At 39.8% G+C, this 17,016-nt stretch overlaps 1 protein-coding gene and 1 long non-coding RNA gene across 51 annotated transcripts in view; one reads left to right on the top strand and one right to left on the bottom strand.

Annotated features, from left to right (window-relative positions):
- Nucleotides 1–17,016, bottom strand: part of csmd1-a (CUB and Sushi multiple domains 1/integumentary mucin B.1) — a 263,577-nt gene that overhangs the window by 123,318 nt on the left and 123,243 nt on the right. For all 50 annotated transcript variants that reach the window (XM_041586464.1, XM_041586465.1, XM_041586482.1 and 47 more), the window contains exon 61: nucleotides 6,637–6,668. In XM_041586464.1, coding sequence (XP_041442398.1) covers nucleotides 6,637–6,668 — 32 coding nt within the window. The remainder of the gene's footprint in view (nucleotides 1–6,636; nucleotides 6,669–17,016) is intronic.
- On the top strand, nucleotides 743–12,163 carry LOC121401509. Its single transcript, XR_005966298.1, has 3 exons — nucleotides 743–755; nucleotides 8,924–9,036; nucleotides 12,042–12,163. It is a non-coding gene; the product is annotated as an uncharacterized LOC121401509 (long non-coding RNA).

Genomic DNA, 17,016 nt, shown 5'->3' with positions numbered 1-17,016 from the left:
TCTGTCCAGCGAAGTTCATGGCAGCCACCTTCTTCTCTTTGTTAAACTTCAAAAATTGTCATGACTTTTGGTGTATGCATGTGACAAGAGCTCTGATAATGCTGGAAGCTGCAGGCCTGAAGGGGTGGGGCTGGGAGGTCACATGGACAGGAAGCTGTTTGCTCAGAGAGATCAGGAGGAAGAGGGAGTGCATGCTGGGGAGGAAGTTGCAGGAAAGACTTGCTGCAGTGTGGGCTGGCTGGTGGCTGCACAACAGAGTGGGATAAGCTGCGGTGTCCCCTCCATTTGGACTGTGATTCCTCAGAGCTGCTCTCCGTGTTAAGTTACTGGACTGTTAATCTATAACCCTGTTGTACACAAGTGCAGCTGAAATACTCACACTGACTTTCCCTCTTGCTATAATGCCTGAAAGAGACTGGTGATCTTACTGTATATGAGAATCTTATGTGAGACTGTTGCCTGGGGCCAGGTTCTGCCTGAAGGGACTAGGCCACAAATACACACTTGTGCTCCTGTTGAGCTGTCGTTCCCTACCAGATGCATAAAGGGATTGCTTGTTATAAAAGTTTCCTTGCACTGTTACCTGCCTGTGTGCTTCTTATGTGCCCATAAACCAGTCCCGTGCTCGGGGACGTCACAATGCATGGTTGTTCGGGACCGGAATATTAATCCAACTGGGCATGCACCAAAAACGAAGGTCTGCTTACGAAGTTTAATGAAGAGAAGAAGATGGCTGCTGTGAACTGCATGGAGGGGTAATTAAAAAGTTAAGGGCATTTCCCCCGAGTACCACCTAGGCTTGGGGGAGGAGGTAGGGGGTCTACATAGAGTATGGGGTATGGTTTTTTATATGTTACAGGTTTGTTTCTCTTTTAAGCATAGCTTTGTAGTTTGATAATTTGCAATAAAAATAAATTTTTACCCATTTTGGATGTCAGAAAGTATGTTTTCTTAAAATATAAGGTTTTCTAGGGTCTCCATACTGTTAGGGGGTCTTAAGGCTTTTGCCTTGAGAAAGCCTTACCTGCGAAACGCACGTTGGTGAACTCTGCTATTTAAAAACTTTTTAAACAATTTTTAAAAAAAACAAAAAAAACTTTAGCTTCAAGCCTTCTTTATTTAATTATAAGAATTGGTCAAGGGGGGAGGTTGTTTGGCGGAATTGGCACTCAAACCCCACTCCTCTCTCTTCCGTTCCTATTGTATCCCGCACTGGGACTCTCGACCAGGATTTCTGGTTTTGTGAGGTCTAGATAGCTCCTTCAATGGATAGGGCCAGGTTAAAAATCTAGACCACAGTCCTGGTTTTCCTGCCTTTCTTTGCTTTGTGGTGTCCCAGGGATAGTAATTGTAATAGGTAGAATGTTTTGGGAGAACTCCACCTTCTTATATATCAATTTTCCTACTTTTATATTGGGTTGAGTTGCTGGGTAATTGATTTATCGTTAATTAATTTGGTTCATATATTAATTCTTCACATATTCTTCTAAATCCTATGTTGGACTAATGCACTTGCACTTTAAGTAATTTAATTAATTTATTCTTAACGCCTATGCACTTTAGGCAGTGGATCAATTGCAAATGAATTAATTGTTAATTAATGAATTGGTAGAATTGAATTGATTTAGTCTGCCCTTCTTAAAAAAATTCAATGAATTAGCACTTTCATTTAAAAATAATAATTTCTGTAACTTAATTATGAAATTTTAATGAATTAATATATCCACTATTTATATTTTTAAGATCACGTAATCATACAGTTAAGGTGTAATCACTTTCAATTATATGTACAGTATTAAGCAAGTTGATGAATTTTATTTTTAGAAATGAACCATAGGATTATTGGATAAAAGAGGGGTTCTTTCCTTTCCCTTCTGTTATTACAAAGCCGTACTGATTGAATCTGACCTCTCTGTCTACCAAAGTGATAAATTAGTATTAAGGGCATCTTCTCTTTCATTAAATTGGGGTCTTAAGGCTCATAATACACATACTGAGTGCTTTTATTGCAGCAGCCAGTGTGTTAGCCATGAAAATGTATATACACTTGGGAGTCTCTGTCAGCCACATAATTTGGTAAATGTATGCATATCGGGCATCAAAGTGTTCAGTAGACCCCTGTCATTCATATTTAGGATGTTGTTTGCTGATACATTATGAAATATGGAGCATATAATAGGGTTAAATGCACGCTTTGTGATGATTTTCAGAAATTTGATAAAAACTGTTAGATTCAGCATAGGTTTAGAGTTTGGCAGTTTGTAGTTTGATTATTCATAATGTGTACTTTCTGAAAATATATGGTTTTATAGGGTCTCCATACAGTTAAGGGGGTCTTGTAGCACATAATACACATACCAGATGCTTGTATTGCAGCAGCTAGAATGTAAGCTGTGAAAATTGATATACTCTTATCATTTGGGGGTCTCTGTGCCCCACATACATGGGTAAATATATGCATATTGTGCATCAAAGTATTCAGTAATCCCCTTTCATTCATATTTAAGATGCCTTTTCCTGATAAGTTACGAAATGTGGGGCATATAATGGGGTAAAATGCAAGCTTTGTGATGATTTTCAGAAATTTGATAAAAACTGCTATGTTCATGTAACCCTTTCAACACCCCTTTGTTGGTGTTACATTCCACGGGGAACATTTACTTAGCTCAAGTGAAGGAATCGAATAAAAAATACTTCAAATTTCGACATTTTATTTGGCTACTTTGACCATCGAATTGGCTACTTTGACCTTCGACTACAAGTTCGACTTCGAATCGAATGATTCGAACTAAAAATTGTTAGACTATTCGACCATTCGATAGCCGAAGTACTGTCTCTTTAAAAAAAACTTCGACCCCCTACTTCGCCACCTAAAACCTACCGAGCATCAATGTTAGCCTATGGGGAAGGTCCCCATAGGCTTTCCAGGGTTTTTTTGATCAAAAGAAATTTTGTTCGATCGATGGATTACAATCCTTCGAATCGTTAACTTCAAAGGATTTAATCGTTCGATCGAACGATTATTCCTTCAATCGTTTGTTCCAACGAATAGCGGTAAATCCTTCGACTTCCATATTCGAAGTCGAAGGATTTTACTTCGATAGTCGAATATTGAGGGTTAATTAACCCTCATTATTCGACCCTTAGTAAATGTGCCCCTTCGTGTGTCACTAACCTGATGGCATAGGAAAAACTTGAGCCACTCCACAGTGGTATTGGGAGAGACTGGGCACCTTGTACTTACTAGCGCAGTGCCTCCACCTAGTGGGAATGCACCTATGGGTGGCCCCATTAGGAATATAGTAATAAGACACACAAAGTATTGGTTAAACTGAATAACTGTTTATCTAAAATATAAAGGGGCACCTAATACATGCAGCACTCCTAACCGGTGGCAATAGGGCTTCACTAACTAATTTGCTTTCTTAATTTGTCTATCTAACTAAAGAAGGCAAAGTCCTTTAATGTCCTTTGCCCAAACAATCTCTGGATCTTCTAGCGCTTCTTTACGGTACTGTCCCTTTAAACAGGATACTCACACCAAATGCTCTTCAGATAATTTAGAGTTCTCTTCAGGTGAGTCCAGCACATACAGAGTGACTACCAGTCCCTTTGGATGCTCAGATAGGAATCCTGCTGGCTGTTCCTCCAGTCTGTATTCCTTTCACACTCTCTGTCCCCCCAGGCACAGTATCTGGCTTCACTGTATCAGCCTGATTTTTTTCAAATTAATGTTTTTGGTGGAGCCTCTCAGCTCTGGACCCACTAGCAGCTCTCTATTCTCTCTCTCTCTCTGTCCACCATGTGGTTTTCTCTTCATTTCTCTCCTGCAAGCATCTGTGACGTCCTCACAAGCTGCTGTTTCACTTCCTGCTGTACTGAGATCACTGAACAGCTGGTTGCTAGGTAACAGCTTATAGCACACAGACACAGTATCTGGGCTTGATCTTTTACAGGGATAAGTGCAATGGTTTTGCACTAATTTCCTACAGCCCCCCCCCCCCCCCGTTTGAATGGGCAATGTCCTCACTTGCCCTTCCTCATTCTCCCTAACCTTTGGAGGAGAGTTACAAGGGGGAACTTTTTTACTAACTATCCTGATACTTCCCCTGCCTGAAGGATTGTGCTTTCCCAGACCCAGTCTCTCACTTTTATCAGGTGTGGCAGAGTGCTCAGAGACTATCCTCATGCCACAGGAATTCTCTTCAGGAATATCCACTTCACATGAGAAGGATGTCACATATCCATCATAAGATTCTTTGTTCAATCCCCAATCACAGGAGTGGGAAGTATGACTGTACCAACCACAGGTGTAACACTACACCTGGCTTTGTCTCTTCTGATATCTCTTTTGGTGTAGCTTCTTCACATCACATCCAGATGAGGTCCCTTTTGCAGATGCAACTTCTTCACATTGCTTATTGTAGTTCATAGATATATGGCCCAACTGGCCACAAAGGAAAAACGTGGGTGGTTCTCTGCAAGCACCACTTACTTTAGGAGAGGGAGCCAGTCTAGACATAGTTGGCATCTCAATTTCATCTTCCACTGGTCCATATGTACAGTATCTTCCAACCATTGTATTAACTACTCTGGACCATCTTGTGGGCACACCTCTCTGTGTAGCTTAATGAAGTTTAATGCAGGCCCTCACAAACTTTCTTGGATATTCTGACACAAAGCAGATCCAGATCTAGGCAAAACAGCAACAATGGTAAAAGCAGAATCTCTCCTGACCTCAAAAGTCTCTTCACCGGGGGAGTGGGTTCCAACCCTGAAAATATTTTCAGTCTCTTATAATTGCCATTGTATGCCAGCTTTCTCAAATTCTCACTGACTTGTGCCAATACTTCAACAAGCTGGGCTGCTTCAAAGACATCACTTAGGGGTGGGTTTCTCCCTGCAAAATTCAAACTCTCACACAATGCGGTGTATTTTAGATTTCTCTCAGGCGTCACTTCAAATAGTCTTTTAGTCACTGGGATGTGACCAGTGGCAGGTAGCAGTGGTGCCCCAGTGCAAGGGGGATTTGGATCCTCCAAATCAGCTCCCACTTCATCCTCACTGTCACTAAGTTCCTTCTCCTCTGGAACATATGGCAAGCCAATTTGCCAGTAACTGTCCTCTTCTGCTTCAACACCACGTGCACAGGACTCTCTGTTAATCTTGGCAGGACTATCCACAAGCATGTTTAACAGGACACCATCTGTGTCTAATCATGAAGCTACCACTCTAGGCTGTTAAATAGATTCATCTACATCTAGGATCTTGTAAATAACTTCCTCTTTTGTTCTGGGTTTCATAGGGCCTACTATAGCAGTCCTTTTTGGGTTCATGCCAAACTCTTGCACCACTTCAGAACACTCTGGGGTCTCTCAGCAGATGATGCCATCTTGTCTCCCATTCTCTGTGACCTGGTCCAAACCAGAATCTCAGCAGTGCCTTTAAAATTTAACCCTGTTGACACCATTTGTCGACATTACACTCCACATGTGGTGCTTACCTGATGGCACAGGACAAACACAATTAGTAAAGTGTAACGTGTTGCTTTTCGGCTGCTGCTTTTTTACACTACATATTGTGTAGTGTAATGTAGTTGCTGCAGCATATTCGTCCATTATATTTTAACTTTGCCTCCCTGAGTGCAACTTCGCATATTCGTGAATTTGCGTAGCGCTGGCGAAACTATGCCTGGTGAAGTGCGGCGAAGTTGTCGCTGGCACAACTTCGAATCTTACTGAATTTGCCCCATAGTTCTGTACTAATTTAATGATTCATAAGCAATTGATAATAACAGTAGAGGAATGATAGATTGAAGTACTGATCATTTGGATACAAATTAGCGGATGTGAAGCTAGTGGTTACAATATATATATATATATATATATATATATATATACACACACACACAGAGGTGCTTTATGGCTTTAATAACACAGGTATATTGTTACACTACACGGAACATTGGATTCTGGGGACTCCCGTTTGATATTTTCCTTATCATTTGATCAACAATTAAACACTTGTGATTGATATATTTGAATTTACAGTCTAGACCTCACACTATGATATGAGATTCCGGGTTGGCTAATTCGTAATTTACTTTTACACATCACACAATCATTGCACGTTACGCCCGCTCCTGTCACACTCTGTATAATAACTTGCATTTTGCATTGCTGTTTCATTTTGAGAAAAGCTGGTGTTCCAGCTGAAATGTCAGTTTTTGTGCCCACATTAAAGACATTTTGCTTTTTTCCTGAGACCTGTGAGTGCATCTTTTTTGGATTATATTGACACGCAGACTTGTGAGGATTGCACCCAGGCATTGATTGACCTGAATTTTCGTGAGTGCCGGTATTCCCGAAATATATATATATATTGTAAGGTTACACAGTGATTTATAAAGAACATGTGCCTCATATGCTTCAATACACTAAATCACTGCAGGTCCCCAAAATGTATTTTTATGATGTAGCAAATTAAGTCTATTTTTCATACAATACATTTACAATTTACTGATCTTAGATATTGTCCATAACTTCATAAATACATTTATTCTTTATGGTACTTGGGAAAATATGCTACTCCAGTTTTTATACAGCCAATTTTATATTATAAAAACATTTTGCTTACCTGTACAAGTGACAGATCCTTTCATACAGTGACTGAAAACAAGAATGTAACTTGTTAGCATAGCAGATACCTACAGTAAAATTACTTTTACATGATGCAATATAGAATAAATGTGACTGAGTTTACACATATAAATGTATTTCTTTGTATTCAATGTGTCTTATTACAGAAAGTAATGTCATACAGTAATACAATAATCACTTAGCAGTATAATTATATCCTTAACAGAAGACAGTAACAGCTACATAGGTCAAGACTTAACCATACACATATAAATATTAATATCAGACTAACACTGATAATATCAGCTGTGCACCTTCCCCCCCATCACTAGCATGTTGACTAATGGGGTGGATATTTTTAATCTGGTGCAATGTTAGTTCAACTACTTACATCCTAAGGGGTAAAATTTTGTACTCCTTAGAAGTTTTGCACATGAGTTAAAGCATAAGTAGATAAGCCCTACAATCTATATCACAATTATGGGTGGATTTTTACGTATGAACTTAGAGTTCACCAAAGTAAAATTCCACCACTCTCTGTTCATTCCTATGGAATTTTAATGACATTTTTATCAAATGGTGAACTCTAAAATTCACTCATTGATAAAAATTCCATAGGAATGAATAGATAGTGGTAGACTTTTACTTTGGTTAGCTCTAATTCCATACTTTGATAAATCTGCCCCATAATCTTTACAGCACACATATCAAAAAAAGAAAGGCTTCTATATCATTAGACTGCATGCAAAGTCCTTATACAAAAAATTGCATTAGACTGCATCTTTGGACTGTGTGTTTGTCAATGTACTGCCCTTTGCTACTTAATTATCAGTTCTGTTATTGTGAGGTGGAAATGTCCAGGAGCAACAATAGTTCAACCATATACTGTAGTGTGACTACACTAAGGAAGGCTGCATTATAGTACCCGCTTTAGTTAGCGAAACTCTGCATTGGTCCATATAGTGTTGGGAAGCAAAGTATTGCTTCCTCCTGTAGTCAGGTTGCATTAAATGATTTCTTTCAGAAATCGTAAGGAAGCAGACATTTTAGACATAAAGCTACAGAACTATCTTCTCTTGATGTCTAATGATGAGCGAATCTGTCACAGTGAATCTGTTTCACTTCACAAAAAATTTGCAGAACTATAGAAAAATCTATGTTTTATGGCACCTTTTTTCTGCTTTGGGGCTACCTTACTTCCAAGTCTTGCTGACTGTGTTGTACAAATCTCCCATGTTTTGCTTTGTGTCAGAATTCCCAAACTGGTGTTATAATTTGCTGAATTGCATTGGAATCAATGGGAAGGCAAAAATCACATGAATGTTTCCCTCAGTATACTGCTACATACATGCCCTACATTGTTAGAGAACCTTCTATCCGCTAAATGTTTTTTTAAAAGAAAAAAATACTCCAATATTGCCAGTTTCTTAAAAAACATTTTTTTTTTACATTACCTCTGGTCAACTGGTAATGGTATCTTTTACTACACTATGTTGCTGTTTAAGACAAAAGTATCTCTATAGTTTATATATTATTAGTAGTTTACAGACATGGGCAGAATTAACTCTAATAATAAATATGACCCCAAACAAATGACTGAACCATATATGTACAAATTTTACAGGTTGAGGTAGGTGATGTAACTACAGGAAAACCATCATGTAGCCCCTCTGTTTTCTACTCCTAAAATTCCAAAGGCTAGGTAGTGGCTATTTATACTGGCCACGTGTATATATTAGCCAAGCTAATGCTGTATGAGTGCCTTTTTTTCTCGCACATGCTACGCATCTATGATATTCTGAGAGAAACTGACCATGGTAACATTTTTCAATCATCGCTATTCATGTTCACTTTAAAGTGTATTTTTGGTAGGGGCTAACATTTTCCTTTCTTTCTGTAAGAGAATTTCCTGACCTGATCACTTGATGAAGTGACTTGCTAAATCACATTACTCTATATTTCATGTTCCTTCTTTTTATTGTTAAATAAGAATAAACAAAAAACAGGTCAGACTCAACGTTCCCTCTAATTCCTTCTCGGCTATGTGTGCAAAAAAATACTTTTGTGCCCAAATTTTAAACTTTTTTGCACAGTTTTTAAAAATGGAGTGCTCAGGTCAGTATAATAGAAAATGTTCTGTTTCCACACAAAATTATTTGTGCACTCCACTATTTGTTGTGTGCACTGGCCTCAAAATGTATGTGCATACACAAGCCCTCTTTGAGTCAGAAAGGAATTTTGCCCCTTCTGAGGTAAGATTTAACATTTTTTTTTGTTTTCATCAGGAAAAATTGGAATTATTTGATTAAAAGCGAGTCTATAGGAAATGGCTTCCTGCAATTCAGAGCTGTCTACATAACAGAATTCTGGATGACGGATCTCATACCTGTATACATCGGTACAATGCCAATTTTTAATACAATGAAGCTATATCATCAACATTATTATGTCAGTAACATCATATCTTGTATTCCAAAAAAGTCATAAGCAAAAGTCAAACTGCTAGTATTTTTCCATATTTAAAGTGTCATTATGGTTACAAATTGTAACTGTTAAAAATATCTTATTTCAATTTTTTTTAACATTTGACACTCCTGCCACATTTGTTTTAGGGTGGGCTCATGGCCTAGGACAATAGAGGATCTCTGTCTTCATTTACTTCCTTGAATATTTTTAATAAAAAGTGGCCACTTCCAGCAATTTTACAAATATCACTAAAAATACATACATATAACCTTTACATAAGCACTGAATTTAAATTGACATAAGCATAAATATGTTAACAAAGTTTTGTTTGAAAGTAAGTAACGCTAAAGAAAATGAATTATGATATTTTCGTGCCAACTAATCATCTCTGACAAAAGTACACCAATGTTCTTTGGCCGAGACGTTAGTGTTTATTTTGATAAATATGTGTATTCAAATAAATGTGCCCCATAGATCTACCATCTTAACAAACTATTGGGCCTGATGCAGATATGAAACTTGAGGGTCTTAAAAAACTGAGTAGGGCATAAGCTTACTACAGAATATGTACAGGCATGCCAGTAAAAATAATTGCAGAAAATCAGTTATGAACATCCTACAGTAGCTATTACCTTCATCTACCTTCATCATTATATTAGTCTACCCTGTCTGTAAGGTGGGAGTGTCACTGTGCACCTAATATCACATGTGTCTGAGGTGGTGCTTTTGCAACATATTGGCAGCAGTGGCATGATTTTAATTATGTATTAGAGTAGTATATATCCTTAAAGGACAAGCAGAGCATTTTTTTAAAGACAAAAGACTTGCAAAGAGGTGCACCCATTCGCTTGTCTTTTGGCAATTTAGCTATATCAACTAATGAAACTGATGTGAATAGGAGTCCAGTGCTGCTCAGGAGGGTCAAACAATAGACATTGCTTTTGAACAATCTGAGGATAGAAGCAGCTAAAGTTCAAAGAGTGGTACAGGGTCTTCTCTGCAGATGGTTTTGTAGCAGCTAGGCTTAACTTGACCCTAATTCATGGCTACAACTTATTGCAAGGTCTTCAGTGGGGTCATAAGACTCATAAGTCAGTGCAGCATTGTGGGGGAAAGGTGGTGAGTAGTGATGGGTGAATTTGCGCCGTTTCGCCGAAAAATTCACAAAATTCGCAAAACGGCGCCGGTGTCTCGTTCTTGATGGCGGCGCCGGTTTTTGATGGCGGCGCCTGTTTTCTTGATGCCGGTGCCCGTTTTTGACGCCAGCGAAAAAAAAATTCGACGCCGACGAAAAAATTTTTTGGACACCGGCGGTTTGAGAATTTATTCGCTGGCGGCAAATCACGCAAATTCATGCCTGGCGAATAAATTCGCCCATCACTAGGGTTCTAGTGGAAAGCACAACTGACCCATTTATGTGATATGTCGAAGGCTACATGCTCTTAAAGTGAAGGTGTCATGCACACCTGTGTGCCCTGTTATTATAAATATAACTGGTTTTTGGAAACAAGGTGCTTACCAGTTCCTTGTACTGCAACAGAATTCACCCAGGCTAACTTTAGGGTCATAGCAACTCCCTGAAACTCCCAGTAGAGCAAGTGTTACATGGCCTCTTCTCACTCAGGTGGGCCCTCGCCTACTGTTGGAGGAAGGGTTAACCACCATAAAACAACTTTGTCAAATAAACTTGGGTTCCAGTGGTTCTTTAAAAGCAGATTAACTTTTCATTATACAAATGCATAGTCTTTTGAAGCGATTGCTGAATTTGATGTTGCAAGATCAAATCAATAAATGCTTTGAATAGGGATGGGCAAAAAAAACATTTGATTTTTGCACTTTTGCACGTCAAAATCGGCACACACGCATCATGTGACATGCACTTCAAAATTGGGTGTCACCAGTATAAATTCCAAATGCCCTGCCCTTAAACCTGTAGGAGTCAAAAACGTTTACAAATGGCAGGTCCTGGAATGCTTAAAGGAACAGTAACACCAAAAAATTTAAGTGTTTTAAAGTAATGAAAATATCATGACTGTTACCCTGCACCGGTAAATCTGATGTGTTTGCTTCAGAAACACTACTATAGTACATATAAACAAGCTGCTGTGGAGCAATGGCGGAAATTGAAAAACGGCTATATGGCACAGGTTAACTAATGGATAACAGATAACACCATTAGACAGACAGAGCTTATCTGCTATCTGCTGTGTAACCTGAGCCTTTTTTCCTTTGAATGGCTGCCCCCATTGCTACACAGCAGCTTATTTATATGAACAATAGTAGTGTTTCTTAAGCAAACACAGCAGTTTTACCAGTGCAGGGCAACACTGCATTATATTTTCATTACTTTAAGACACTTTTAATTTTTGACGTTACTGTTCCTTTAATGAGGTGCAGTTCCGGTATTTCTTTTGAATACCTGCACTGGGAAGGATATGATAACATCCCCCTGGGACCCCCAGGATACAATTCCTTAAAAAAATATAATGGAATGGCTGCAGAGCAGGCTGAGACGTCTCTTCAACATCCATCTGAGGCTGTGTGTTGTCCAGTGGATCTGGAGTAATTTAGGAGGCAGCACCCAGATTTAGTGGATGAGCTAAGGGCAGAAGTAGAAGGGAGATTTATTTAAACAGAATGAATAGATTTCTCTTCTTAATTACAATAAAGTCACTTGTTTCCTATTTATTTTGAGCAAAACTGTGTTTAGGTGAATACTTAACATCAGTAACAGTTGACTATCATATAACTGCAGTGAACAAGTAAATCAAATGGAGTTTATCTGCTGCAAAAACTATCTTAATGGTGTTGCCCACCACCCTACCTGCCATCATAATAGATGTTGGTTTTCCCGTAGTTACATGACACACCTCATCCTCTTTAATTTATACTGTACAAATGCAAGTGCTGTATTACTCAAAATTCTTTCATTGCCAGCTTAATGGATCCAAGATGATCTGGCTATGGATGGTGCAGCTGCAGCAGCTGATGAGCAGGCAGCACCACCTGATGCAGCACAACCACCACCTTCTCCTGAGGACTGGGATGAAGAGGATCAGCAGCAACCTGAGACAGCACAGTCTGTGGCGGCAGATGTGGGCACACAGACTAGACAGGCCTAGAAAAATGAGCTGCTCATTGTGCTGATCCAGCAAGTGAGTGCTATGAGGCATGAGGTCCGCAAAGTTGTGGGTTCACTCAAGAGTGACATTCATCCTCCTTCTCCTGCTGTATAATTTATTTTAGAATGTTTTTATATGAATATGATCACTGTGTGGATCACTTGCTTAACACCGTTGTACTATTAGTTTATTAAAAAGTTCTATATTCTATATTTAGAGTTATTTCCATTTAACTACTACTCAGATGGTACTTAAGAGTTGTTTGGATAATATGACACAACTATTACTATTCTCAGAGTCATGTAACATTAAATTAATCAGATGCACTCTACTAAAGGGCGAAGTGACTAACACTGGTGACAATTTGCCAGCGTTAGCATTTTAGGCACTTTGCCAATTTACTAACGGGCACAGGCGTAACTTCACTAGCGAAAGAGACAGATGCTAGAGCTCATTTGCACTCTAGCGCCAAGCAAATTTTTGCTGTGGCGAATTCATTAAGATACGGATTTTACTGAACGTTACCTCTTTCGCCAGACTTGCCTTCGCCAGCTCAGATCAGGCGAAGTGCATTGGAGTGCAGAGATCTTCTGTTACTTACATCAAATTTTTAGTGGAAAAAGTTTCTAAGTCCCAAAAAACGCAGGAGGCATCTGAGTGATAGCCTGCAAAAGTGATTACATTTTTTTTTGTGTACCGGGGTTCCCCTATACATTTTCTAACATATGGAACATTAACTATACAGTGGGCTCGTTTGTAGGGCATTATAACAACTCTATTTTCGTTATTAAGGTTCCCTAGACTTGTATTTGCTGCAACATATACGTCCATTCAACTATATAATTTCCTGCCGTATGCAAATTAGCCTGAGCGAAGACCTCTAACATAGTTGCACTAGACATAATTGAACAGTAGCGCATCCTTGCTTTTGTTGCCGAAGTAACACTAGCGAAAATTAGCCATCGTTCAGCACCCTGGACGCAACTTAGCATTTTAGTAAATTAGCGTTGTCCTAGTGAATTTATGCCTGGCGACGTGTTGTGATGGCTGCAAAGCCGTTGCTGGTGAATTTACGCCACTAAGTAAATTTACCCCATAGTGTGTTCTTCCAACTGTTCTTTACTGACACCCCTCTGTATTGCACTGTCCCAGATAGTCTTTTCTGCTCACTGATACTGAGTTCTCAGTGAAACTGTGTCTTCTCCATAACTTATACATGGTCAACAGGACCCTATTAACAAACAGGCACTAGTTCATTTTATGAAACCACAATTTGGTATCTCAGAAGGAAATATCATTCTCGGGATCTGGTTTTTCTGTTTTCTTGTCCCATCCAGCCTGACTTCCATGCTGAAAAAGCACAGCAGGGCTCTTTTTCCGACACTCTTAACATAATGTCACAAGATGGTGCTTCCCCACCACCAATTTGGAAGTTCGCCTTTGCTGGGCCCACTGCTGCCTATCATTTGCCAAGTGCTGTAGCACCAAAGGCTCCAGGTTTTGGTTCCCCAGGATATCCTTCCAGATCCAAGTGTCCAGATGATCATCTAACTCCTGGTAAATCCAGAGAGGCACGTACGGCATATAGTAGTTGTTCTCCTTGAACTCCTCTCTATTGATCATCTTTTGCATTCTGGAGAGTGACCGGAAATGCTGGATTACTGCTTGACTTGGTAGTACCCAGAAGTTACCCTCATCTTCATGCAGCTTATACCTGGGTAGTAGGGGGCAGTAACATGGCCCAGGATTCCTCCCACTCAAACTCCTCATGGCCTGTGGAAAACGTATCCTCCAATCTCTCACCACTGCTGGTGGCCCCCTAGGCCACTGCTGCACTTACCCCCACCACCACAGTCAGTGGTACTGCTTCCACTGCCATTAGAGCAGAAGCAAGTTGTGTTTCTTTGACCTCCATCATGTGAATTAGTCTTCTCTTTGACTCCAATGCAATTCAATGAATTTTGACACAACGCAAGATGCCATATTCACTTATCACACTTTACAAAGCTTGAGGAAAATGTTTTATTGGTAGCCCCAAAGTTGAAAAGGTGACACAAACAAAACAACCATAGACTCTAACTTTGTTTCACTAAATTGCATTGCACAATGAAAAAATTGGACATCAAAACACAAATGTGCGCCAATATTTTTTGATGCGTGGCAAAATCATATTCGCAACTAAAACAATTTGAGTTGCAGGTACAGGTAAAACTTAGTACCGTTATAAAATGTATAAAAAGCAATAGAATTCTTAATGAATCAGATGCAATTTGAGTGAAGGACTAGCCAGATATGGGATGACTTTGACGTAGTTGGCCAGCTTAAATATATTGCAATATATTGACAAACAATCACTGTTTTGTTTAAAGGGTAAGGCATTTTTTAGTAGCTGTATGCAAAAAATGTCTCAGTGTCTTAAATATATTGATAATGGGTTGAGTGCAGAGGACTTCTTGTATTTGGGATATATAATCTGCCATCCAGCACTGGGCCAGGTGACCTAGGCAACCTGGCCAGTTGCAGCACCAAATAAGGACACATGTGCGCAAAAAAGTGAGGCCATCTTTTATTTGCACCAGGTTTCCTGAGAAACACCATTTATCATAACCACTTGCTCTCTGGCATTTCCTAAGGTGTAATCCCACATCTGGGCAGTTCTAAAAGCTTCCTTTGACACATCCAGATCAGGAGATATGGGGTTTCATTAACATCCTCATCATCCTCCCCAAGTATTACCTCATTACCTGTAATGGGGAGAAATTCTTCCCCTCAGAGGGCCAATCTGCCTTCGGACTGAAATCCTCAGTTACCATATTACCCTTTTTCTGAGTTTGGGACTGCGACACATTACCATTGTGCATGCCATCATTACATCACTGGGTATATCCATTATTAGTTTTGGGAATCAAACCCACCCTTCCCCACACTTTCCCATAATTCCCAGAATTTAGGAAACTCACATCCCACAATAACAGGGTGTAACAGTTTACTCACCACTCAACCTTATGTACAACAGATTCACCTGCAATGGTAATTGTCACTGGAACTAGTGGGTAGGACCTGGTATGTCCATGAATGCAGACTACCCGGAGTGATTTGGACGCAGGTTCAAATTCTCATAATACAATGTCCAGTACAAGGGTCACCATGCTCCCCGAATCCAGGAGAACCTTGACTGGGGTCTGATTGAAGTAGACAGTACACGCAAATTGCCCCTCAAACAAGTCAGGGCATGTAGTGTAAACATTCTGTGCATAACAGGAAAGTTGTTGTAGAGTCCCACACTCCATGAACTCATCCTTCCACGGGTTCTGTGCTTTAGTGTGCCCCCAGGATTGACAACTCCAGCACTGATCACTGCCCCCCTTTCAGGGTGAGAAGGCATGTGGTCCTGATCCCTTTTGGACTGGTGGTGAGACTTCTTCACTTTCTTTCAGCCTTATTCCAGGAGTCTGCAGTGAAATCTTCCCAGCTGGTGTAGATTTGTCCTGATGTGAGACGGTGAACTATCGCTGACTGGTAGGAGCAAGTAGTTTCAGTTTTAGCATACCTCAACCATCTCGAAAATCTTATCCACCATTTTTGGGTCTCCGTGACTCACCTAATGCTGTAGGTTAACAGGGAGGGACCAAAGGTACTAGTCTGTCATGACCAACTCCATAATCTGGGGTCCAGCCAGAGCCTTGGGTTCTAGTCACTTGGTTACTCCTAGGCATTCTAGTATCTCTGCATTCAGTAATTAATTAATGGTGTCATCTGGGTCTGCCTTTTGTGGATGACCAGACAGAAATGGAGTTATTGGGCCAGCCAATTTATCTCAGGGCCACCCTTCTCTGCTCTCAAATGTGGTATGAAAAGCCTCAACATCATCAGTGGGAGTACATTTTTGGAGAAAATTACTTGCACGGGTGGTTACCTGGTTACCCTCGGCCACTGTAACTGACTCCCATCCTGGAGCAAGCTGCTGCACAGCCTCACATAACAACTTGGCTTGGGTAGTTGTAGTTTCTTGTAAGGCAGACTTTCGCAAAGCAATTAACTGAGTATCTGTGGAGTGCTGTTGAGTCACCATGGTGGATAGCTGTGCCTCCAGACTCTTTTGCTGAGCGGTCAGAGTATGTTACTGAGCTATGATACATATACTCATATACACACATAATGTGTGTTGGGTGTGTGGTATATGTATGCAAAATTCCCTCCCTAGGTGATTGTGTAATATTCTGGCAGTAAGTGTTCGGAAAATGCTATGTGTACTTATTAATTTTATGTAATATGGAGGGAGTGGCTGGCATGAGGTATGCTGTCAGAGGGATGGAACTACCTTGTGATATGTTTAATAAAATTTGATACAATGCATTTGATGCTGTTTGCTGTGAGGATTTTGCATTAATAAACCCTTACTGCTTACAATCAAGACTAGCTCTCTTTAAACCACTCATCTTAAAGGAGGACTGCATTATATAATAGGACAGAATGTAGGATAGTATAGTAAGATAGAAGTAGGACACAAATATTGTATATTATCGTTTGGGGTTCTGTCCCTCTTCTTTTCTACTGATTCACAGCACATGCTCTGTGCTGCTTTCAGTTATGGGAGCTTAGGGACCAATGCACTAAGTACTGTATATATAGAATATCAATGTCCCAGTATAAGGCTGAATAGTAAAGTAAGTAATTTAGATTATAATTACAATACTGCTCTAAAACCAGTGAAATTAGTATCATAATTTAATTATCAGCTCCGTAGCATCAACTTATATGAGAAATGAATCTCAATTTCTGCTTGATAA

Source organism: Xenopus laevis, chromosome 3L, assembly GCF_017654675.1.
Source record: "Xenopus laevis strain J_2021 chromosome 3L, Xenopus_laevis_v10.1, whole genome shotgun sequence".
NCBI lineage: Eukaryota > Metazoa > Chordata > Amphibia > Anura > Pipidae > Xenopus > Xenopus laevis.
Note: the sequence above shows the minus strand (reverse complement) of the source record. Positions and strands in the feature narration are given on the sequence as shown.